Source organism: Chiloscyllium plagiosum, chromosome 5 (genome assembly GCF_004010195.1).
Source record: "Chiloscyllium plagiosum isolate BGI_BamShark_2017 chromosome 5, ASM401019v2, whole genome shotgun sequence".
Classification (NCBI taxonomy): domain Eukaryota; kingdom Metazoa; phylum Chordata; class Chondrichthyes; order Orectolobiformes; family Hemiscylliidae; genus Chiloscyllium; species Chiloscyllium plagiosum.
In genome coordinates this window covers 82678781-82705683 of record NC_057714.1, presented here as the reverse complement: position 1 = coordinate 82705683, position 26903 = coordinate 82678781, and the positions used below count along the sequence as shown (strand labels likewise).

Below are 26903 nucleotides of genomic sequence, written 5' to 3'. Positions count from 1 at the left end.
GTTTCTCATTGCGTTTCCCTTTGGGACATAATAGGATTATGTCAAGGTTGCCATTCAACCTATTGTGCCTATCCCAGATCAGCCCTTTAACTGTGTGTGCCTCCCTGCAGTTGGCTGAGGGAATGGAGTTTGAGTTTCATTTATTGTTGACACATGTACCAAAATACCTGGAATACGTGGAAAGTGTTGTTTTGCGTGCTTTACAAGCAAATCTTACCATACAAAATGCATCAGGGCAGCAGGACACAGCACAATATACAGCTGTGTCAGAATTAACATCTGAGAGGTCTGTTCAAAATTCTGATAACAGGAAGGGAAGAAGCTGTTCTTGAATCTGTTCATATTCAAAGGGCCCAGACCAAGGAAAGCCTCAAATATTTCATGATTACGCTATGTTACCTGCTTTCATTGGCTGTGAAGTGCTTTGGGAAGTGCCAGGATTGTGAAGGTTATGACAGAATTACAAGTCTTCCTTTCAGATCAATGCATTACTACGCTGTTTTCATTTGGAAGCTGTTTAAGGGTAGGCAACGGCCTAGTGGTTTTATCTGTAGACTGTAAATCCAGAGATCCAGGTAATGTTCTGTGGACCTGAATTTGAATCCCAGGTATAGGATTTGAATTCGATAATAATCTGGAAATAAAAGTCTAATGATGACCATGAAACTATTGTTAGGATTGATGGTTAGGAAAAACCCATCTAGTTCACTAATGTCCTTTGAAGAAAGAAAGCTGCCATTCTTACCTGGTCTGGCCTACATGTGACTCCAGACCCACAGCAATGTGGTTGACTCTTAACTGCCTCTGGGCAGTTGCGGATGGGGCAATAAATGTTGGTCCAGCTAGTGACGTGCACATCCAATAGATGAATTTTTTAAAATGGTTCCGTATTCCAGTTTCACAAAACTCTGAAAAGACCTATGTCCTTGTCGTTATTCTGTTCACTGAGCTGGCAGGTTTGCTTGCAGACCTTTCGCCCTCTTTCTAGATGACATCATCAGTGCTGCATTGCCTCCTGTGAAGGGCTGCTGCACAATTCCACTTTGAATTGATATGGTTCTGTTTGGGCTGTTTCTGGTTGGTGCCAGTTCCAGTTTTCCATTGCAACTGTTTGTATATCATGTCCAGGTTAATGTGTTCATTGATGGAGTCTGAGGAAGAATACATGCTTCCCTTACTGTTCTTTGTTTGACCTGTCTTAGTATCACTGTTTTGTCCAAGTTAAACTCATAGTTCTTGTTGTCTGTGTGTATGGATACCAGGGAGAGTTGGTCGTGTCATTTGGTTGCTAATTGGTGTTCATGGATGCTGGTCGTTAGCTGTCTACGTGTTTGTCCTACATAGTGCTTAGTGCAGTCGCTGCATGGGATTTTGTAAATTACATTCATCCTGCACATAGTGGGTATTGGGTCCTTTATTCTCTTGAGCTGCTGTCTGAGAGTGGTTGCTGGTTTGTGAGCTGTCAAGATCCCTAGCAGTCAGAGCAGTCTGGTTGTCAGTTCTGAAATGATTTTAATATATGGGAGAGTAGCCAGTGTGTTGGGGCGTGTCTTGACTTGTCCACCAGGCATCTGCAGATGAAGCTGTGGGAGTATCCATTTTTGGCAAAGACTTTGTAATTGTGTTCTTCTTCCTCTCTTCGCAGTTCCAGAGTGCTGCAGTGTGTTGCTGCCCCATTGAACAGGGTCCCAGCATTTATTGCCAGTCTCTAGTTGCCCTTGAGAAGGTGGTAGCGAGCTGCCTTCCTGAAACGCTGCAGACCACATCAATTGTTACTGAGTATCAGTGATGGATGGATTGAGTATTTGTGTACCAGAATTGAAAAGAGTGGTGCTGGAAAAGCACAGCAGGTCAGGCAGGTCAATGAATTCCTGATGATGGGCTTATGCCCGAAATGTCGACTCTCCCGCTCTTCGAATGCTGCCTGACCTGTGATGCGTTTTCAGCGCCACACTTTTCAACTCTGATTCTTCAGCATCTGCAGTTCTCACTTTCTCCTTGTCCTGAATGGTGTCAAGCTTGAGCATTGGTGGAGCAGCGGCCATCCAGACAAATGGGACACTCTCCTGCCTTGTGCCTTGTGGACAGGCTTTGGGGAATCAGAATGGGAGCTACTCACTGCAGTAATCCTAGCCTCTTTTGACCTGTTATTGTAGCCACTGTATTTATATGATGAGTCCAATTAAGCTTCTGGTCAATGATTACCCCCAGAATGTTAATAGAGGCAGTCCCTGGATTGAGAAAGGGATCAATTCTGGAGGCTGTTCATAACTGGATTTGTACACAGGTTGAAATACAATGCAGGATAATATAAAACTGCTGTTCATAAGTACAGGAAAGATTCTTATGTTGGATCTTTAGAATTACATCCCAGTATGGGATCATGTTTATAAGTATGAACATTTATTAGTCAGACATTTTTATATTAATGGCCCCCTGTAGAGTGGAATTCAGTGACGGTAATGTCTTTGAATGTCAACGGATGATGGTTAGATTCTCTCAAAGACCCTTTTGATTTATTATAGAAAACTTGAACCTAATTATGAATTTGCCGTAGGAAATTTAAGTCAGCAATGGCCATTTATGAATAGTCATTACTGGCACAATGTACATTAACGTTTTCAGGTACAGGAATCATGCAGTGAAGTTGGGCCCCAGCTGGAGTACAAAACAGGGACTTGTTTGCCTATTTTAAACCTTATCAGTGGGAAGGAAAGTCAGATAGGAGAGAACATAAAAATGGACTGACCAATTCTCCATCACCTATTCTGTACTACTCCCCAAGGCCAATTACACTTGAATGACTAAATTAAAGAAAAGAAAAGAAAATAAACAGGCTCAGTAGAATTATGTACAAGTGAACATCAACAGAAATCAGGAATATAATCAATCACTTCTGAAAATATGAACCACAGTTCAAATGGTAGCATGGATACCACAGTGAGTTTAGATTCCCAATACCTGGACTTGAATCCATCCCATGATTTGACAAATTTGAATTTGAAGATTCAGCGAGTTTGCCAAATGGCATTCTGGATACTGTGAGGCAAAGGCCTGTTGTCCAAAACCATTCATAATTCATCATACATTGCCAAACTCAATCAGAGAAAGTTGATGATGATGAATTGGAAATACATCTCAATGCTATCTGTGCCATGTAGACTTCTACTTTTTAAACTTATTTCTTTTTCTATTTTTGTACCTGGGTACCATAATAACTAAGATGGCATTGGGAATGGTGACATTGTACACTTTTCACAGTATTCATGTACAGGGTACTCCTGTACTTGAGTACACATGACAATAAAACTTAATAAATCCAAATCTAAAAAATTTAAATCTTCTATATTGAAAAATAATTGGGATAAGGGTTTATGCTAACTGAGTCAAACTAAATGCAAGCTATTTACCATCTGATGCTGTACAGAATTGAATCTGTGCTTTCCATTGCACAAGAGGCTACAATTATAAAAAAAGTGTCTATTCCTCAAAAATGAAAAAGACCTTGAAATTATGTTGTCTCATAATGTCATAGGAAGAGCTCCTTGTGGTGCATGCAAACTCTTTGTCTTTCCTTTGTTAGCTTTCAAAGCGTACTGTGTTTTCAAATAATAACTTTGACAAATTCTCCACTGAAGTTGTAATTTCCAGCATTCTGCTGCCCAGCTGGGGGCATTAATCCAGTTAGAAGTTGAAATGTAATTTAAATAAAAGAAATACACAAAGCATACTTCTGCTATGCCACAACTACATAACAATGCAGGTGTTAGAAAATGTTTTATTCTCAAAGGAATCGGTGAGTCACTCTTTATTGGAGGATTTTTAGTAAATCCAACACTAACATAGAATAATTACACCAGTGATTGAAGTAGGTATTTTATTTCTTGTTGCAGTCACTAAAAGGCTTAATAAGAACAGCTTTGAAATTAAATATTTTGAGAAATTGTGCAAGGTACATGAAAAGCAAACAAATGGTAGAATTGAAACAATTGAACACGGAAAGATCAATAAAATGATGGAAGTGTTAAATATAGCAATTATTGCTTACCATTGAACCCACAGGTTGTAACATGATGCCTGTGTAAATATTCTTAAATAAGGAACCTTAAGACCATAAGATATAGGAGCAGAATTAGGCCATTTGGCCCATCAGGTCTGCTCAGCCACTCAACCATGGCTGATATGTTTCTCAACCCCATTATCCTGCCTTCTTCCCAGAACCCTTGATCCGCTTACCAATCAAGAATCTATCTATCTCTGGCTTAAATGCACTCAATTATTTGGCCTCCATAGCCTTCTGCAGCAATGAGTTCCTCAGATTCACCACCCTCTGGCTGAAGAAATTTCTCTTCATTTCAGTTCTTAACCATTGTCACTTCAATCAGAGGCTGTGCCCTTGCGTTTCTCCTACTAGATGAAATATCATTTCCATGTCCCTCTTTTCAGGCCACCCAGTATTGTGTAAGTTTCAATCAGATCTCCCTTCACCCTTCTAAACTGCATCGAATACAATCCCAGAGTCCTCAACCACTCTACAATTGATAAGCCCTTCGTCCCCAGAACATTCTTCTAAACCTCCTCTGGACTCTTCCATTCCAGCACATCTTTCCTCAGATACAGAACCAAAAAACTGCTCACGATATTCCATATGCAGTCTGACCAAAACCTAATACAGTCTCAGCAGTACATCCAAACTCTTACTGGCCCACTTGAAAAGAATGCCAAAACATGACTGATGGGCTGAACTTCTTCAACATAAAGAAGTCCTACTGCTGGCTGCAGTGGGCACCATCACTGCAGCAAGTTGCCAAAATTCCTTTGAGAGCACTTTCCAAACCGGCAACTTTGGCCACCTAGAGGACAAGGGCAGCAGGTGCCTGCAAACCCCACCCCTGCAATTTCCCCTCAAAGCCACACAGTTTCCTGAATTACATCACAGTTCCTTCAGTGTCAATAGGTCAAAATCCTGAAATCACCTTCCTAATAGCTCAGTGGGTGTCCAAACAACGTCAAAACTAAAGCAGTTCAAGAAAGCGGGTCACTACCAGGTTGATCTTCCCACGAATGCCTACATAAATAAAAGAAATTGTAGTCATGTAACATTCTTATGAAGTGTTTGGAATAGTTCTGCATTGTGGTGAATTAGACAAGTAAAACTCTGTTTAACTTGGTATCTTGAATTAAGCAGATAAATCTGATGAATGCCATGGTGAAATCTTCTGAATAAGATGGGTATATTCGATGGTGAACAAAATATATTCCAGTGATGAGGTGGTGCCTTACAGTCAATGACATAAGTGGATTCCGATGATTGACGTGGTGTGATGTGCTGAGTGAGGTTGTGTATACCTCTAAAAGACACAATCACCAGGTAAACAGTCCCAGCGTGGCAACGTCAGGTCTTTAAAGATAATGTTTTTTCCAAGCAAATCATTTTTATTCTAATTAGGACAAAGTATGTGCTGTTCAAGTTGCCAGGTAGTTGTCACTGACAATATCCTGTAACATAAAGTGATATCTCCTCAGGGTTGAGAGTTTCTTGTGATTGGTCAATTCTCAGCACACAGATTTCGGGGGCACAGGGTATGGAATGGGATTCGGACACCAGGAATTACTCCCTTTGCCTTTCCTCTCTGCTGCTGCCCTGCCTTATAATTAAGACATCATAACTCAAAGTATAATGTAACTTGGACAAATTGTCAAAAAAAAACAAATAACTGTGGATGCCGGAAATCAGATACAAAAATAGAAATTGCTGGAAAAAGCTCAGCAGGTCTGTCAGCATCTATGGAGAGAGAGCAGAGTTAACGTTTTGGGTTCAGTGACCCTTCTTCAGAATGATTCAACATGGCACTGAATGCTTGTCAGCAAGGTCCTCCCTGTCAATAGTGACAATGCATGCTTGTTGTCATGCTTCACAATTAGTATGACAGTCCAGGTAGAAAATCCTTTATCCAAACATCCAAAAACTGAAAAGCTCCAAAATCCGAAGTTTTTTTTGAGGTTTTTTTTTAAAAACGAGGTTGTTTAGCGAGCAAACAGTTAACCCAAGTCGACATCCACTCGATGCGTGTCATTCAGATGTGACATGGGGTGAGTGGCCAAGCACCGACAGGCCTGGTTTCTCCTTGAACACCCCCAAATCGATACCCACTTGATGCGTGTCACTCAGATGCAACGTGGGGGGGTGTGGCCAAGCACGTTCTTACTTAGAAGTCTGCTCCTCCGATAAGATTTGTAAAAATTTCACCATTAAACTGTCACTTATTCTGAAAACTGAAAGATTCCAAAATCTGAAAAACAGCTGGTCCCGAGCATTTGAATAAAGGATCTTCTACCTGTACAACTTTAAGAGATATGTTCATGTTACCATCACTGGATGGTAGCTGTGGCTTGGGATAAAAGAGGTCTCAAGTATCATCTTAACTCAGGTCACTTGAAACACAACGTACTAATGGAAGCATACTATACTTTGCAACCAAAAAGCCTATTATGCCAGAATCAGATGTGTTTGGGAATGTAATATTTTTATAACTTATTGAGCTGTAATTATAATCTATTGGATCTTTCAATATTACATTACCAATGTCCTTCATTCTTAAGTTATGAGGGACAACATAAGTAATGCTGCATTAGATAAAGCTACCACGCCAGAGGAAAGACACACATTCCTGCTTTGCTTCAGGGTGAGTTTCAGAGTGTCTTTGAAGTGCTTTCTTTGTCCTTGTAACATTGGCTATTGAGAGTTGAAGAAACAGTACCTGAAGGGGGAGGTTCATTTCAGACAGTGTCCAGTCCACTGGACCTGATTTTGCAAGAGTTTTGCCCGTATGCTTGTAGAACTGGTTTCAAGAAAGGCATTAAAATTTTTCTGACAGTCATCCAGTTGAATCTGGAGGATGCAGCTAAGACATTGCTGATAGAATTTTTCTAATGTTTTGATAGTTGCCTGATACATCGTCCAGGCCTCACAGCAGTACAGGAGTGTGCTGAAAACAAGTGCTCCGTATACTGGGAATGACAATAGTATACAATAGTTTTTGATTAAATAAGGAAATACTCTCATTCTTTGATATTAAAGTTTCTAGCTATCCATTCTTTGACCCTCCATTTGCCTTCACGTTTCTGTAGCTATGAATCTGGTCAACGCCACCCTCACCTCCACTTTTGATACCCTCACCCCCGACTGCCATTATTCACTCAAACCTCCTGTTGTCCCGAGCCGAGCTTTTATCTCCATTGTCTTAATTACAAAAGAAAGGAAACATGAAAGTATACGATGGGCATAACTTCTGGTAGGGCTGTATTGAAACATTTTCAGGTCCTGTGCCTTCTGACAAAACTGACCATGATTCCAGAATTACTGTAAAAGACAAAAAGGTCAAACTTACTTCTTTTCTCCAATGCAAATTGGAAATCCTTCTCTTCTGTCTTGCCCACCCTAACAACAAATGTGATGAGCTCATTGATTTCATTATGACCATCCAGTCAGTTGCTTCCCATCCTTCCTCTGTTTCCTTTAAGGTTCTCACTCTGTAACCATGAACCTGTATCCTTCTCTAGGCTTCTCTCCTATTTCCCCTTCTGTTCTCTTTTAGTTTACCTCATTCTTGAATTGAGAATTGAATACAAAAGGAGGGATGTTATTTTACGGTTAAATCAAATATTGGTTGGACCGCATCTGAAGTATTGGATACAGTATTCGTCTCATCATTAAAGGATGGCTATAAATATGTTGGAAGCAGTTCAGAAAAAGTTTATTTGAAAGTTTATTTAGAGTGGTGGTCTTAAGGTGGAAAGATTGAACGGGGTTGTCTTGTACTGCTGGAACTAAGAAAAAGAAAAGACAACGTGATTAAACATACAAGATTCTAAGGGGTCTAACAGGATGGACATGTTAAAGTTCTTTCATCTCATTAAGAAAAGTCTAGAAATAGGAATCACTGTTAAAAAAGATGTTGTCCACTTAAGACAGAGATGAAGAGACTATTTTTCTCAAATATCTGGGGAATTAGATCTTGCTGCATTAAAAGGCAAAAGAAGCAGTTGTTGAATACTTTGAAGGTAAAAGAAGAGAGATTTATGATTCTTAAGCAAGATGATGAAAGGTTATTGGAGTAAGCAGGAATGTGGAATAAATCAGATCAAGCATGATTGAATCCTACATTATACTTTATTTGTCTGATCTTACCTATATACATTTGTAGTTTCCATATATTTTCTTCATAACCTATTTTCCCATCTTTGTATCATCAGTAAATTTAGCAACCAAACCTTTGATCAACCAAGTCATTCATAGAATAATAAAAAGTTAGCATTGATCATTTAGCACCAGCAGTCATTGTCCCTTGCCAACCAGAAAATAAACCTTTAATGCCTATTCTCTGCTTCCTGTTAACTGGCCATGATAATGTTACCACTTATACTGTGAGCTTTTTATTTCACAATAACTTTCAATGTGACACTTTAACAAATGCTTTCTGGAAAGTACAGTACATCCACCTTTATCCACAGTACATGCTATAGTTTAAAGTATGCAATAAATCAGTGAAATGTTTTCCCTTTCACAAAACCATGTTGACTCTGTCTGATTAACTTGAACTTTTTAGGTGTCCTGCTATAACAGGACATATAAATCTGATAGTTTTCAGATTTCTGTCTCTTCCTATTTTGAATAGTTATATTTGCTATTATCCAATCTAAAATAATTTTCACTGAATTTAAAGAATTTTGGACAAATGAAACCAATGCACCAACTATCATACTAATAATTTCTTTTAAGATACTGGGATAAAATTCATCAGGACTTGTCGGCTAAACATCTCAAATAATCTGTTCAGCACCACATCCTTTGTGATAGGAAGAATGTAATATTTTTGAATTATTTCAATTTCCTCACTGACATATTTCTGGGATATTATTTATCTCTGTTATAATGAATGCTGATATAAAATACCTGCTCAATTCATTTACCATCTCTTTATTTTCCATTAATAATTCTCCAGACTCACTTTTTATCTTTTTTTTTCCTTAAATATCTGCCACTGCAGCTATCCATTAACTTAATCTGTCAGTTCATTTTAGCTCATTGGTTTCCATGTTCTCATAATTAGCCTAATTTAAGCTTAAAATATTAGTCTTTGACCCATTCTTCTCTCCCTCAAACTGAAAGTAAAATACAATTATATTACGAATGCTGCTACCCCAGTGCACCATCACTTAATTAATTAATTAACAATCTTATCTCACTGTAAAATATGAGATCTAGTTAGTTTGCTCTCTAGTTGGCTCCAGAATGTGTTGTTCGAAGAAAGTATTTCAACAACGCTCTATGAACTCTTCATCTAAGGCTAGCTGATTTTTCAAGCCTATAAATAAATTGATTTTAAATCACTCATGAATATTGCTTTTCTAAAAAGTTTCCTTTATATTCCAATATATCATGTAATTACTTTTAGGAGGCCTGTACATGACTTCCATGAATAACAGCTTGCCTTAATCATTTCTCAACTCAAGCCAAACTGCTTCTACATCCTGATTTCATAAACTTGAGGCCTGTCACTGTATTTTGCTAATACCATTACTGTTGAACAGACTCCCTTCTCCGCTTTCTCCTAGCATCCTTTTCCTTGTTAAATATCAGGTACCCTTCATATTCAGGTCACATTCTACATTTTGACTGTATGTGCATTATGTCACAGAGTTCTTGATTTGGTCCTTTATTAATCTTGTAACCTCTAGCCTTTTCTGTTGATTTGTACTTACATTTGCTTTCTGTTACAATCTGTTTATCATTTCCATATTAATGCCTTTCTCTCTCAACATATTTGATTATGGCTTCCCAATATATATCCCTTGCCCCAACTATTTAATTTAAAACCCTCTCTACCTCCCTATTTATGCAACTCACAAGCACATGTGAGCCCAGTGTTGTTCATGGATAGACTATCCCACAGAACAGCCCTTACTTTCCGCAGTACTGATGCTAGTGCCCCATAAACCGGAACCCACATCTATCACGTCAATTTTTGAGGTACATAGTCATCTCTCTAATTTGATTTGCTTTATGCTAATTTGCACACATTTTCATGTAGTAACGAATCCTTGAAATCCTGCTCTTCAATTTGCTGTCCGGGTGCTTATACTAACTTTGCAAAATTATTTCCTCCTCATTCAAACCTGAATGGACCACAATAACTGGATTAATAGTTCGTCTCTAGCCCTGGCAGAATACTCGCACAGAGCAACAACACATTAGTCTTGTTCTTTTTGAAGAGAATGGATTCAAACTCTTAGACTATACTGTTCCCTATCACCACTACATTCCATTTCCATAATCCCCCAAATTAAATGGCTTCCGATATCTCATCGCTCTGGCCAGTTAGCTCATCCACCCTGAGGCCCCCATTCTCATTCAGAGAAGCTAAACGAACCTCAAGCCTGTCAGACTATTGCGGATGTTTAGGATCCTCCACTCTAACCCTCTCACTCCCCTTATCAAACTCAACTTCTGGATCAGAGTGGTGCTGGAAAAGCACAGCAGGTCAGGCAGCATCCGAGGAGCAGGAAAATCAACGTTCTGGGCAAAAGTCCTTCATCAGGAATACAGGCAGAGTGCCTGAAAGGTGGAGAGATCAATGAGAGGAGGGTGTGGGGGAAGGGGAAATGAGGAAACTGGTGAAGTCCATATTGATGCCCTGGGGTTGAAGTGTTCCGAGGCAGAAGATGAGGCGTTCTTCCTCCAGGCATCTGGTGGTGACGGAGCGGCAGTGAAGGAGGCCCAGGCTGAGTGGGAGAGGGAGTTGAAATGTTGGGCCACAGGGCGGTGGGGTTGATTGGTGCGGGTGTCCCAGAGATGTTCCCTAAAGCGCTCTGCCAGGAGGCGTCCAGTCTCCCCAGTGTAGAGGACACCGCATCGGGAGCAACGGATACAATAAATGATATTAGTGGATGTGCAGGTAAAACCTTGATGGATGTGGAGGGCTCCTTTAGGGCCTTGGATGAAGGTGAGGGAGGAAGGGCTTTTGTCCGAAACGTCGATTTTCCTGCTCCTCGGAATGCTACCTGAACTGCTGTGCTTTTCCAGCACCACTCTAATCCAGAATCTGGTTTCCAGCATCTGCAGTCATTGTTTTTACCTTATCAAACTCAACAGCAGCTGCACCACTCTCCCGTGCCTGACTACTGATCAAATCAAAAGATGCTATCATGAAAACAGTAACCACTTTCAGACACCTTCATTCTCCCTGATGGGTCTCAGTGTCTGAAGCTTGACCTCCAGTTTAATGCCTCTAGCTGAAGCTCCTCAAGTTACAAACACTTTGATTATATATTTGTCTTGAATCACACTGGCATCCAGGTTGCAGCCATAATGTCTTACACATCCTGCCATCCTCAATGTGTTTTAATGTATTGTTTAAATATTTTATTCAAGTCTGTATGTTTTTTATATACTTCATTAACCTTAGCAGCACCAGTTGCTGCACATGGGAAGAGAATAAACTTTTGCCACTTAAATATTCATCAGTCAGCTTATTCCCCAGTAGAAGAGTAAGAACCAATTCCAACATGTGTTAAAATTAGAAAATCAAACAGCACCCAACTTGCCCATCTCTCTTATTCACTCAATTCCGACATGTTATTCACAGCCACACTCAGTGTTAAGTCACACTGAGATGTCTGAAATTCTATGCTCTGAGATAGCTCAAACCCAGGTGCAGAAAATAAGTTTTTAAGCTCATTTCTTTAATTAAAAACTTCATCTGCTCTTCCATGGAAAACTTTCATGTCTTTGTTTTAAGCCCAGATAACATTTAAAATTTAAACAGTAAATTTCAGTTAAACGTTAAACTGAATTACAGACAGAATTAGATTTTTAGCATTCTGCCCAAAGTCACAACTAAGCTTTAACAAGCAGGAGATTTTGCGGAGACAGAAATTCATACCTCTAGTACAAGCCAAAGCTGATCTCCATTCTTTACATCCTTCTTGTAGTACATTCCATAGAATTTGACCACATTTTCATGATCTGAGAGAGCTTGGAGGATATTATATTCAGCTTCAATTTCTTCATCGATATCCTAGCGTCAAAAGTATACAAAAGCATTGCAAAATTGGAAATCTTCAATGTCCTGTGTAGCAATTACATCAATGTTTTACAGAGTCAGATTTCATGCAAAATATACTGAATTTATAGAATCCCTACAGTACAAAAAGAGGCCTTTCAGTCCGTCAAGTCTGCACCAAACCTCTGAAGAACATCCCATCTATCCCCATGACCCCACATGGGGATTTTACCATAGTTAGCCCACCTAACCTGCACATCCGTGGGCACTGTGGGACAGTTTTTCTTGTGGTGAATCCACCTAGGCTGTACATCTTTGTACAATTTAACAGGAATCTAACGCTAATTGTTGAGACAGTTTTACACAGTTGATGCGATACATTTAAAAAATTCATAACCATGCATAGAATCTGTAGCATATAACACCTACTGCCCCTTTTATAGCATCATATTTATCTTTTGAAGGTTTTGACTGGAGAATAATTTCATGAGTGGTTACATCTTCCCATGTGTAAGCCGAGATGGTAAATGTTGCTTTTGTTGTAGAGTACTTTGACCCAAAACGAAAGCCAATGCCAATGCTGCTCTCCTCTCCTCAATGATGTTTTGTTCTCAGTCTACTTTCTGTAACCATTCTTATCTTTAACTACACAGGACTGCAGTTTTATTTCTCCCGCTGGAACTCCTCTTCAGCCCTGAGCTGATTTATTATCCTCAACAAAACAAACTTTCATCTTCCAATCTCAGTTTCTAACTACCCAACCTCTCTCTCCTAAGTCACATGTTGCCAATATTGTGAGTCCACTTCAATCATTTGGCATTGTCACAAACTCTGTTAAAATCATTTCTAAGTAATCAGTTTCCTCCCCAATGCCACCCCTCTCCCAATGAAAAACGACATTTCTATTTCCATAGAGCTGGATGAAAGCCATTGAGTGGACACACACATGCAAGAATAATAGTCTGTATGCGTTGGTGACAGGTGTGTGCTGTGGCACATTTCAAATGAGTGAGTAAGGTAACAAAGATAAAACAGTAGTGTCTACCCTAACAGAGTGCAAAAGGATATGAGCTTTCTTTCCATGCTACTGGGTTTTCCATTTCATCTTACACACTGCACTAATCCTGGCTGCTATCTCCATGTAGGATGGCTGCCACTGGTGACATGGCCTCTTTTGTTGGTCTTCAGGGAGAATGACAGCCCTCCTTTCCACTTGCCATCCACCAACACCTTCAAGTCCACTGTTGGTCGTACATAGTGTATGCTTCCCTTTCTCTGCTATTTCGTTGAGGATAAGAACGCAGGACCACTGTATGAAGAGCAGCTTCTGAAGTAGTGCCTAATTGGGTTTAAATATGTCACCAATGGCATGAACATCACAAAATCTGGCAGTGGCAAGCATATCTGCCTCTCACAAAGCATGATTCAATGGGACAGGTGCATAAGCAGTAGGTTGAATAATTCATGATTTCATGAGAAAAGTTGACGTGGGCCACATTGGATGACGATATGAATGTAGCAGAAAAACACTTTGCTGAAAAGTGGTAAAATTTAACACTATAGAACAAAGCCTTGTCCATTCCATCTTCTTTCACAATGACTTTGTTGCTGTCCATATTCCATGGTTTAGGAATTAGATTGTTACATTTCTCTCCCAAGCTACATGATTGGTTTTACAGAAACCATTTCCTCTTGATACAAAAAACTATAACAATATAACAATCACCTAAATGTGTTTTTAATAGAGCCATGGTCAATTACCACTCAGCAGCTGTAAGTTGTTCTATATAGCAGCTGTAGCACAAAGTGTGCCATGTCAAGATATTTATTTGTGTGATCACTGTACTGTACTAATAAAAATATAAATACCACTGACTTGAACAAGGCTAAATGTGATGCAAGTTCAACTGTCAACTCTACGCACCAAAATGTGGCTGCTGGTTTAATTTATTCACCAAGACTGAAAATCATGAGTTCTTTTTTCCAAATCTAAGGAAGGAAAATCTAAGGAAAAGGAATTAGACAAGGTTTATAACAGATGGTCAGTTCATTTGTATCAGTTTTATACTTATGGCCAAGGTGCAATTTATTCTCTATTCCTTTTATCACTCGTGGGGACTAGTTCTAAAAAGTCCCACTACGCCACACGTCATGATATAAATTTAATTATTTTACTCCATGCCTGATACAGCAAATCATATCCTTCCTCTACATGATATTTAGATTAGAAAGATCTGTAAACCTGGTTTCGTAACATATTCAATCTTATCTATCTTCTTAGCTCTATTTCTTATTTTCCTAACTAATACTATATATATCTAATGTAGTATAACTTTTGTCTTTATTTTCCCTATTCTTCATACCTTAGATTTGTACCTTGGTACTTTGTACCTGAGAGGGCACCATGTGTTGGCGACATTATACACTGGTCACTGTTCTTTGTAACTTCAGTACATGTGACAATAAACTTAATTCTAATTCAACAAAGATGCACAACTGGTTATATTGTTATAGTTTTTTGTATCGTTTTTAAAGTAAATATGAAGTTTTATGGATGCTGGACTAAAAACAGGAAATACTGGAGAACCTGAGCAGGACTAATTAGCTTGATATCTGTTATTGTTAAAGTTCATTATAAAGGATGTAATAGCAATATCAATAGATACTATGCTGAAGGAGAAGCAACATGGCTTCATAAAGGGGAAATGCTTGAACTCTGACATGGTAACATACAAGATAGATAAAGAGGAAGCAACGGATGTAAAATATTTTGACATTCAGAAGGCATTTGATAAGAACCCACATTTGACTACTTAATATGACAAAGGATACTGGTGTTAGAAGTTGAATATTCCGTGAATAGAAGATTGCCTATCTAATAGAAGGCAGAGTTGGGATATGGGGACATTTTCAGGATGGCAATCTGTTACTTAGTGGACTGCCACAGAGCTGAGTGCTGGTGTCATAATTATTTACAATATATATTAATGATTTGGATGAGCAACGTGAATGTACCGTAGTGAAGTTTTGGACGGTACCAAAACAGATAGGAAGACACAAAGTCTACAAAGGAATACAGATAAATTAAACAAGTATGCAAAAACTTGGCAGATGGTATATAATTTGGGAAAATGTGTTATTCATTTAGGCAGGAAGAATAGAGAAGCTGAATATTATTTAAATGGAGAAAGCTCTGGAATAGAATGATTTGGGAGCCCTCATCCATGAATAATAAAAAGCTAGCATTTAAGTTCAATGGGTAATTAGGGAGGAAAGCTAAATTCTGGCCATTTATTTCAAACAGAATGCAATATAAAAATAAGGAACCTTTGCTAAGATTATACAAGGCATGAATCAGACCACAGCTAGAATACTGAATGGTTTGGGCCTCTTACCTAAAGAAAGATATACTGGTGTTGGAGGCAGTCTAGAGAATGTTGACTTCCGGTTATGAAAAAAGATTCAAGGAGTTGTGCCTACATGTACTGGAATTTAGAAGAATGGCAGAAAACCTTATTGAAACATTCAATATTCTTAGGGAACTTGGCAAAGTTGAGATGGAAAGGTGTTTCCCCTTGTGGGAAAGTTCAGGATGAGAGGTCATAATCTCAGAATGAGGCATTGCACATTTCAGACAGATGAGGAGCAATTTCTTTCTCATAGGATAGTGCATCTGTGGACTCCTTTCCTGCAGAGGGCTGTTGAAGCAGAATCCTTAAGCAATATTCAAGGCTGAGATAGATTTTTAATCAGGATGTAAGTTTGCTCGATGAGCTGGAAGGTTCGTTTTCAGACATTTCGTCACCATAACTAGGTAACATCATCAGTGAGCCTCGGGTGAAGCACTGGTAGTATGGCTCACTTTTTATTTATGTGTTTAGGTTTCCTTGGGTTGGTGATGTCATTTCCTGTAGTGATGTCATTCCGTTTTTTTTCCTCGGGGGTGGTAAATGGGATTCAAGTCGACGTGTTTGTTGATAGAGTTCCAGTTGGAGTGCTGTGCTTCCAGGAACTCTCTTGCATGTCTCTATTTGGCTTGTCCTGGGATGGATGTGTTGTCCCAGTCGAAGAGTACATACATGCAGATGAGGAAGGACACCACTTCGATTGGGACAACACATCCATCCTAGGACAAGCCAAACAGAGACACGCGTGCGAATTTCTAGAAGCATGGGACTCCAATCGGAACTCTATCAACAAACACATCGACTTGGATCCCATTTACCACTCACTGAGAAAAAGTACCGGAAATGACATCATCACAGGAAACAACATCACCAACCCAAGGAAACCTAAATATATAAATTTAAAAAAAGGTCATACCACCAGTGCTTTACCAGAGGCTCACTGATGATATCACCTAGTATGGTGATGAGAAATCTGAAACCTCAACTTGAGCCACCAATCTTACCAAAACTCGCTAAGATTTTTAATCAGTAAGGGAATCATGGGTTATGGGGAAAACGGCAAGAGTGGAGTTCAGGATTATAAAATCCAATGGTTGAATGGTCTACTTTTGCTCCAACTTCTTATAGTCTTAAATTTTACATGGAAGATTAGAAATATCCTGCACAATATGGAAGCCAATTCAGGAATACCAGGAGGTTGCCTTATACCTCAAAGTTGGAAGAAAAAGCAGGAGATCACACTCAGCTGCCTCTATTGACATGCAGTGTTGTAGACTTCAAGTGGGAAAAATACTAACTTTTGATCTTAAGAGTGGAAAGTTTTGTAGTCATTTCTCAATGCCACACTGCGCCATTGTACTCCTCAAAACTATTTTGTGCAGCTGGCTCTTTAGCTTTTAAATCGAGCAGCATGAGGACTGTGGTGAATGAAGGAACATCAAAAGATTCCCCCTTATATTAGTAGAGGACAATATGGGACTCCAGTGTAATTTGAGATTCTCCTTTCCACATTGATCTCAGGACCTTAATGTGACTTCCTAACCTTCAGCTGCAGATCTGATGAAGGGCTTTTGCCCTAAACGTCAATTTTCCTGCTCCTCGGATACTGTCTGACCTGCTGTGTTTTTCCAGCACCACACTCCCAACACTAATCTCCAGCATCTGCAGTCCTCACTTTCACTCAGCTGCAGTCCTGTCTAGTGCTACACATGAAGGGTGACAATTTTCCATTTTGGGCTTAAATTGTGATCTGTTGGACATCTGTCATTTTGAAAAATAACTGTGGCTCCACATATCATTAAATAGATTTGCCATCTGTATCACTTTTGCTGATGATAAATCTCTGTCAAAACAGTTTTTCCAATGTTGACATTCAGAGAGGAAGCTTTTTTTTACTGCAACTATTGCGCTGGAGTTTGTTCAAAAACCTAAAATACTTGCATGACTCTAGGAGGTAGATGAATTAGCAATTTTTGAGAAGATTTGTAGTTCATGTTGATGATAAGTATGTAAGTTAGCTCACTGAGCTGAAAGGTTTGTCACCATTCTAGGTAACATCATCAGTGAGAGTCTCTGGTGAAGCACTGGTGATATGTCCCACCTCTCCATTTATAGGTCTTCATTTCTTAAGATGGGTGATGTCATTATCAGTTCTTTTTTTCAAGGGAAGGTAGATAGGATCTCGGTTGATGTTGATGGAGTTGTTTATTGATGGAGTTCTGGTTAGAATGCCATGTCTCTAAGAATTCTTGTGCATGTCTTTGCTTCGCCTGTCCTAGGATGTGTGCGTTTTCCCAGTCAAAGTGGTGTCCTTTGTTGTGGGAAAAAACACCAGTCTCAGAGTCAGAATCGGGGTTCAATGACAGAGTTTATTGCACAAGGAAATACCGGAGCTCCGGGAAGAGAAAGTCACCAAAAAGAGAAAGCACAGTGGTCAGCTGAGAGTCTTCTCTCGACCCGAAGCACATGTCAAGAAACTTTTATACCTCTTATGGTACAATAGGTCAGTGATGAGATTATTGTCTTTGTAACATGGTTTGTTTATGGCAATCATTGCAGAATCGTTGATAGTTTCGATACAGTCTTTGTCAGTTCCAGCGTAGCCTTTGTTAACTTCCATGTGGTCATTGTCAGTTTCAGTGTAGACATTGTCAGTTTCAATGTCTGCATGGAAATCCATTTCTGTAGTAATGGGCTCTAATCGCTCTTCCTAAGAAGGTCGATTACTACAGATTTGGCTATTAGCATTTTGTATTGAATCTGTATCAAGCTGTTAGCATTTCTATAAGAGGAGTTGGCTGGACCCAGACACTTCTGTGGGCAGTGTTCATTACTCATGCATATTCTCTCCCCCACCTGCCTTAAACTAATCAACTGGGTTGTGAGTGCATTGTGCTGGCATTCTGGTGGCCCCAGGCAATGTCTGTATCTGCTCTGCTGTTCTCTCCATATTCTGATCCAGTGGCCATCTTGTGTGTCAAGTTGGCCAACTGATAGCTCAGCAGCCATCTTGTGTGTCCATTTGCCTAGTGTCACCCTACCCCGTGCCATCGCCCTCATCACCTTCTTTGTCTGTATGTACGGAAACTAATGATAGTAAGTCATGTCTTTTGGTGGCCAATTGGTGTTCATGTATTCTGGTGGCAAGTTTCCTGGGAGTTTGTCTGACGTAGTGTTTTTTACAGTTCTTGCATGGTATCTTGTAAATGACATTAATTTTTAATGGTGGTATCTAATGATTCATTAGTCACTGTGCAAGTGCGTTGGTAGGTTTGTAGGCTACCATGATGCCAAGGGGTCTGAGTCATCTGGAAGTCATTTCTGATATGGCTTTGATGTAAGGTAATGTGGCTCTAGTATTTGGTTGCATTGTGTCCGTTTGTTTGGGTTTGTTTCTGAGGAATCAACGAATTGTGTTTATTGGGTACCCATTTATCTTTAAAACATTGTATAGATGCTTTTCTTCTGCTTTTTGTAGTTCTTGGGTGTTGCAGTGTGACGTAGCTCATTGAGACAATGTCTTGATGCAGCTCCGTTCGTTGGTGTTGGGATGATTGCTTCTGAAGTTAGATGAGTGTCTGGACTTTCCTCATGATCACCAAATAGCATAGAGAGTACAAAGAAGGGACATGGAATTAAATAGAATGTGAGGCTGCTTACAAAATCCTATTATAAAATTACTCTGATCATTCTTCTTCCTATTCCTCTGTCCAATCTGAGCTTGTCCATACATCCTTCAGCTAAAGTTATCCATAGCTGGGCAGACTTAATTTTCCCCATGATTATTACAAAGGTGCCATTCTAAGGGTTGTCTTCATGTCCAATGGGTATGAGAGCACCTCTGAAGGCATGGCTGCAATGAATAACTTTGGAGGAATCTATGTTGAATGTTCTCATGGGCATTTGGACACTGCTGCATTTTCCAGGAAGTGTAAGAATCCATTTCTTTTTTCACAAGACACAATGGTCAACAGTGCCTGTGCCAGATCTTTGGTCAAGATATCCAACTAGTTCCATTCCTTATTATCTTTTTTCAATTTATTCATGGGACATGGGTGTCACTGGTTGGTCAATTAGCTATTGCCCATTAGTTGTTGCCCTTGAGAAGGTGGTGGTGAGCTGCCTTCTTGAACTGCTGCAGTCCATGTGCTGTAGATAGACTCACAATGCCCTTAAGGAGGGAATTTCAGTATTTCAAACAAACTACACTGAAAGTACAGTGACATTTTTCCAAAATGATGAATGGCTTGGAGGAGAACTTGCAGGCAATGCTGTTTTCAAGTATTTGCTGCCCTTGTCCTTCTCAATGGAAATGATTGAGGGTTTGCTATCTAAGGATCTTTGGTGAATATTTGCCGTACATCTTGCAAATAGTGCACTGCTGCTCCTAACTGTCAATAGTGGAGGGAGTGGATAGTTGCGGATGTTGTGCTAATCATGTGGGCTATTTTGTCGCTTTGGTCCCCTTATTTAAAGAAAGCTATTCAGGTATTAGAGGTAGAGGAGGTTGGTTATGTTGGTCCTGGGTAGGGAGGGACTTTCATATGGGAGAGGTTGAGTTGGTTGCGCCCGAATTCATTTGGAGAATGAGAGGCAAGAGTGATTAAATATATGATTCTTCGGAGGCTCGATCAAGAGAGGTTGTCTCCTTTAGTGGGGGAGAGTCTAGGACCAGAGAGTATAATCTCAGAATAAGGGCTCACCTAGTTAATTTAGAAAAGTGTCATGCATCAGCACAGTCTTTGTTAGCCAAAGGGCCTGTTTATGTGCTGTATATTCTGTTTTTTTGTTCTTTATTTCTTGTTGTCACGTGGAATGAATTGAATTGGCTGAAACCATGCATCAGTGATGCAAGGACCCTCGGGGGAGGTTGAGATGAATTGTTGACTTGGCTCTTCTGGCTGAAGATGATTACAAGCGCTTCAGTCCTGCCTTCAACATGTACAGCAGAGATTCACACGGATGATCCCTGTAATGGTGGGCCTACCATATACTGAATGACTGAGGATCCTGGGATTGTTTTCATTGGAGTTTAGAAGGTTGAGGGGAGATCTAATAGAAACTTACAAGACAATGCATGGTTTAGAAAGGGTGGACAGTGGGAAATTGTTTCCGTCAGACAGGAACAGTCTTAGAATTAGAGCAGGTCAATTTAGAATGGAAATGAGGAGATATTTCTTCAGCCAGACAGTGGTGGGTCTGTGGAATGCGTTGCCATTGAGTGCAGTGGAGGCCAGGACATTAAATGTCTTCAAGGCAGAGATTAATAAATTCTTAATCTCGCAAGGAATTAAGGGATATGGGGAGAGTAAGGGTAAGTGGCTTTCAAATGCCCATCAACCGTGATTGAATGTGGAGTGAACTCGATGGGCCAAATGGCCTTACTTCCACTCCTATGTCATATGGTCTTATACACTGATGTGACGGGTTCCCTCATCTTTAATAATGGGAACATCGATGTAGCCTTCTCTGATTGGTCTGCCAGTATTACCAACTGAATGACAGGTCTGCAGAGATTTGTTCTGTTAGCTGTGGGTTCCCTTTGATCTGATTGCAATCAGCTTCTGCTGTTTGGCATGTTCCCGCTTCACCAGACTGACTCCTCAGTTTTAATTCTGCTTGGTGCAGTTGATACAATGCCATTGCCACAGCAATTTGAAAATGGAGAGGGGCCCACAATGATGCCAAAAATAAGAACTCTAACAAGTGCCAATTCCAGTACTACAGAACTGCATCAGACTTACTAGCAAAGGAACAGAGGAATCAGATCAGTGCCTTTTTGAACACTGTCAGGCATACAGCAGATGATGTTCTTGTAAGACAAAGTGTACACAAAAGTACCTTTGAAGTGTTAAATCAAGACTTGTCCTTAGAAAGGGTAAAGTTCAATCACCAATTTTAGTGACAGAGAGAATTGATTAAGGCATTTTTAGTGATTTACACAGATTTGCAGGATAGCGGAGCCTTGATGAATTAAAGAGATTGCAGCATTGAAAGTGTCAAGGGTGAGAAATTATCAATTTCCTTCCATTTAAACAAGAGAACAGGTAAAATGCTATGCAAGTAGAAATTAGGGCCTACAATTGGTCACTTAGGCAATAATATTCTAACCTTGTGCTCCAGAAGTAGCCAAGGCCAAGCACAAGTTGTTCCAGTCCAACTACATCACTGGCATTTACCCAACACTGTGGAAAGTTGCTCAGGTACGAACAAAAGCAGGACATGGGGTGCAATGTAGTGTTCTTACCTCAGAGCAAGGGTCCTGAGTTCAAGTCCTACCCCCTCCAGAGATAACATCTCTGCACAGGCTAATTAGACAATGTCAGAGTTGTTGAGATTTTCCTTTGGTCTAACGTGTCCATACCGACAAGATATCCTAAATTAATCTAGTCCCATTTGCTAACATTTGGCCTATATCCCTCTAAGCCCTTCCTTTTCATATATCCAGCCAGATGCCTTTTAAATGTTGTAATTGTACCAGCCTCCACCACTTCCTGTGGCAGCTCATTGCTTACATGCACCACACTCTGCGTGAAAAAGTTGCACCTTAGATATAAAAGGGATCTATCTCCTCTCATCTTAAAGCTATGCCCTCTAGTTTTGGACTCCCCCACCCCTTGCCTATTTACCCTATCCAAGCTCCTCATGATTTTATAAATCTCTAGAAGTTCACCCCTTAGCCTCCGATGCTCCAGGGGAAGTAGCCCCAGCCTATTCTGCTTTTCCCCATAACTCAAATCCTCCAACTCAGGCAACATCATTGTAATTTTTTTCTGAACCCTTTCAAGTTTCACAACATCATTCTGATAGGAGGGAGGACAGAATTACACACAATATTCCAAACCTGGCCGAACAATGTCTTGTACAACTGCAACCTGACCTCCCAACTCATATACTCAATTCCCTGACCAATAACAGAAAGCATACCAAACGCCTTCTTCACTATCCTATCTACCTGCAACTCCGCTTTCAAGAAACTATGAACTCTTTGAAGAGTATAAAGGCAGTAGGAGTATACTTAAGAGGGAAATCAGGAGGGCAAAAAGGCGACATGAGATAGCTATGGCAAATAGGGTTAAGGAGAATCCAAAGGATTTTTATAAATACATAAAGGACAAAAAAAGGGTAACTAGGGAGAGAATAGGGCCCTTCAAAGATCAGCAAGTCAGCCTATGTGGAGAGCCACAGGAGATGGGGGAAGATGATAAACGAGTATTTTGCATCAGTGTTTACTGTGGAAAAGGACATGGAAGATATAGAATGTGGGGAAATGGATGGTGACATCTTGAAAAATGTCCATAATACAGAGGAGGTGGTTTTGGATGTCTTGAAAAGCATAAGAGTGGATAAATCCCCATGACCTGATCAGGAATACCCTGGAATTATGTGGGAAGTGATTGCTGGGCTCCTTGCTGAGATATTTGTATTAATGATAGCAACAGGTGAGGTGCTGGAAGTCCAGAGATTGGCTAATGTGGTGCCACTAAGGTGGCAAGGAAAAGCCAGGGAACTATAGACCAGTGAGCCTGACGGTGATGGGCAAGTTGTTGGAGGGAATCCGGAGGGACAGGATTTATATGTATTTGGAAAGGTGAGGACTGATTAGGGATAGTCAGCATGGTTTTGTGCATGGGAAATCATGCCTCACAAATGTGATTGAGTTTTTTGATGAGGACAGAGTGGCAGAGTGGACTTCAGCAAGGCGTTCGACAAGGTTCCCCATGGGAGACTGGTTAGCAAGGTTAGATCTCATGGAATACAAGGAGAACTAGCCATTGAGATACAGAACTGGCTCAAAGGTAGAAGACAGAGGGTGTTGGTGGAGGGTTGCTTTTCAGACAGGAGGCCTGTGACCAGTGGCGTGCCACAAGGATCGGTGTTGGGTCCATTGCTTTTTGTCATTTATATAAATGATTTGGCATCAAGAAGTTCTCGCAAAACTGGGAGTCAGTAGAAAACCCTTGCTAGTTGTAATCTAGCCTGGCACAAAGGAAAACAGTTGTAGTTTGTGGAGGTCAATTATCTGAGCTCCAGAACACCACTTCAGGAGATCCTTAGGGTAATATCCTGAGCCTACCATCACCTTAGAATACTTCATGAATTACCTTCCCTTCATTATGAGGCCAGAAGTGCAGATGCTTGCTAGTGACTACGTTATTTTCAGCACCATTTGCCACTTCTAAGATAGAAATATAGCAATAGGAGTAGTCTGTTCAGCCACTCAAGCCTGGTCAGCCATTTATTGAGATAATGGCTACTCCTGGCTTAACTCCATATTCCTGCCTTTGCCCCATATTTCTTAATACTGTTGCTCAACCAAAATTCACTTTTTCTCAGATTTAAAACTAACTAATGCAGCATCCACTGCCTTTTGTGGAAGAGAATTTCCAAACATCTACGACCTTTTGGTGTAGAGCTACTTTCTAACATCTCTCTTGAATAGTCCAGCTCTATTTCTCATACAATGCCCCTAGCTCTAGATACCCCAACCAGTGGAAATAACTTATCTACCTGTCTTTTCCTGATAATATATTGAAGGCTTTGATTAGATCATCCCTTAAACTTCTAAACTCGAGAGAAAACAGGCTTAATTTGTATAATCTCTTCTCAAATTTAACACATGATGAGCAGTTATGATTCTTTTAAACCTACACAACACTCCTGCTCAGCCCAATATATGTTTTTTAAGGTGTGCTGCCTGGATCTGCTCACAGTACTGCAAGTAGAGTCTAACGAGGGTTTTGTATAACTTCTGCATCCTTATACTCCACTTGTATAAATATAGAAGTCAGCAATCCATGAGATTTCATGATTATTTTCTGCACCTGCTCACGGCATTTAAAGACCTGTGCATTTGAAACCCCAAAACCCTTTTGACATTCACTGTATTTAAGTACCTTGGTCTATTCTTTTTTGGTTCAAAATTGATTGCCTCACTTGTTTACATCTGCCACAGTTTTGCTCATCAACTGAGTCTATTAGCATCCCTTTGTAATTTTATGTTATTGTCTATACTGTGTACAATATTACCTAACTTCATGCCATCCGTAAATTTGGATATGTGACTTGCTACACCATTATTCAAGTTGTTAACAAGTAAGTCAATTACTGAGGTCCTAGCATAGATCCTTGTGAGACGCCACTTGTCACGTCCTGCTAATTTGAGTACCTACCGATTATTCCTATTTCCAGTTGCCTGCCACTCAACAATTTCCCAGCCAGATCAGTTCCATTAATTAACTGTCCCTTATGCAGAACTTTATCAAATGTCATCAACGTCCATATCAACATCCATAGACCGCTACCTAAGTCACCTCTTCAAAAAATTCAAATGGGTTTGTCAGACATGACCGACCTGTCATGAATCCAAGCTGGTTCTCCCTGGTTAACTGAAAATTTTCAATATTTTTATTATGCCATCCTTGATTATAGACTCTAATGATTTTCCCACCACAGATGTTATGTTAACTGGTTTGTAAATACCTGATTTTCTTCTTTCACTCTGCCTTTAAAAAGTGTGAGAGATGCAATTTTCCAATCTGGAGGGCTAACTCCTGTCTGTAGGGAACTCTGAATGATGATATTTAGGACATCTATAATATGCGCCCCTATGTCCTTTAACATTCTCGGATGGAAATAGTCAGGACCTGGGGATTTGTCACTTTTTCATTCTACTAATTTCCTCATTATCTATGTTTTATCTAATTTTATTCAGTTCTTGACCCCAGTGCACTATTAATTTCCTCAGGACTTCTGGCAAGCTATCTGCCTTTTCTACTGTCAATACTGAGGCATAGTAATTCTTCAACATGTCTGTCATTTCCCCATTGTCATTCACAATATCCCCACTTTCAGTCCTTAGTGGGCCAACAATGCTCCTGATCACTCATTTTCCCTTTCTGTGACTATAAAATTTCTTCTCATTGGTTTTGATGTCCCTTGAAGTTTTGTTTCATAAGCCCTTTTAGTAGCTCTTGTAAGCTGCTTTGAGAAAGAAGCAAATCCATGGAGAGAATCTACTATCTGTTGCTAACTAAAAACGTTAAAGAGAGTAACAAACTTCAACAATGTATATAATTGAACAATAATGGGTGTCAGGCCAGAAAGTTTAACAATGTAAAAGACAAAGAATAACTTAAAGCTTAATAAGAAAAGAAAAACTGTAAATGTGAAAGAAAGCTAACTAGAAATAAAGAGATAAGAGAATAATCTATTGATAATTTTTAAAAGACAGCATTGACAGGTAGAAAGTGAGACTTGGGAAATAATATCAGACAATTAAAAAAAAGATGACAAATAAATTATGTGGGTATTTCACATTGGCTTCACTGTACTGGTCATAAGTGACATCACAGAAAGAAAAGTTCTCAAAGACGTGAAAGGGAAGAAGGAAGCCAAGAAAATGACAATCCTGAAGTATTAAAATAGAGAAACTTGAAGCATTTCAACTAGTCCTCATAGAGTCATAGAAATGTACAGCATGGAAACAGACCCTTCGGTCCAACCCGTCCATGCTGACTAGATATCCCAATCCAATCTAGACCCACCTGCCAGCATTCGGTCCATATCTCTCCAAAACCTTCCTATTCATATACCCATCCAAATGCCTGTTAAGTGTTGCAATTGTACCAGCCTCCACCATGTTCTCTGGCAGCTCATTCCATACACATACCACCCTCTGCGTGAAAAAGTTGTCCCTTAGGTCTTTTTTATATCTTTCCCCTCTCACCCTAAACCTATGCCCTCTAGTTCTGGACTCCACAAACCCAGGGAAAAAACTTTGGGTCCTATTTATCCTATCCATGCCCCTCAATTTTGTAAACCTCTATAAGGTCACCCCTCAGCCTCAGACGCTCCAGGGAAAACAGCCCCAGCCTGTTCAGCCTCTCCCTGTAGCTCAAATCCTCCAACACTGGCAACGTCCTTGTAAATCTTTTCTGAACCCTTTCAAGTTTCACAACATCTTTCCGATAGGAAGGAGACCAGAATTGCATACAATATTCCAACAGTGTCCTAACCAATGTCCTGTACAGCCGCAACATGACCTCCCAACTCCTGTACTCAATACTCTGACCAGTAAAGGAAAGCATACAAAAGTTACCCTTTTGTTCTTAATATATTTGTAAAACCCCTTTGGATTCTCCTTAATTATATTTGCCAAAGCTATCTCATGTCCCCGTTTTGCCCTTCTGATTTCCCTCTTAAGTATACTCCTACTGCCTTTATACTGTTCTAAGGATTCACTCGATTTCTCCTGTCTGTACCTGACATATGCTTCCTTCTTTTTCTTAACCAAACACTCAATTTCTTTAGTCATCCAGCATTCCCTATAGTTACCAGCCTTCCCTTTCACCCTGACAGGAATATACTTTCTCTGGATTCTTGTTATCTCATTTCTGAAGACTTCCCATTTTCCAGCCATCCCTTTACC

General features: G+C 39.9%; 1 protein-coding gene across 3 annotated transcripts in view; it reads right to left on the bottom strand.

The window, feature by feature from the left end:
• LOC122550048 (myosin-IIIa-like) overlaps window positions 1-26903 on the bottom strand; it is a 284716-nt gene that overhangs the window by 182137 nt on the left and 75676 nt on the right. For all 3 annotated transcript variants that reach the window (XM_043690484.1, XM_043690481.1, XM_043690483.1), the window contains exon 3: window positions 11946-12080. In XM_043690484.1, coding sequence (XP_043546419.1) covers window positions 11946-12080 — 135 coding nt within the window. The remainder of the gene's footprint in view (window positions 1-11945; window positions 12081-26903) is intronic.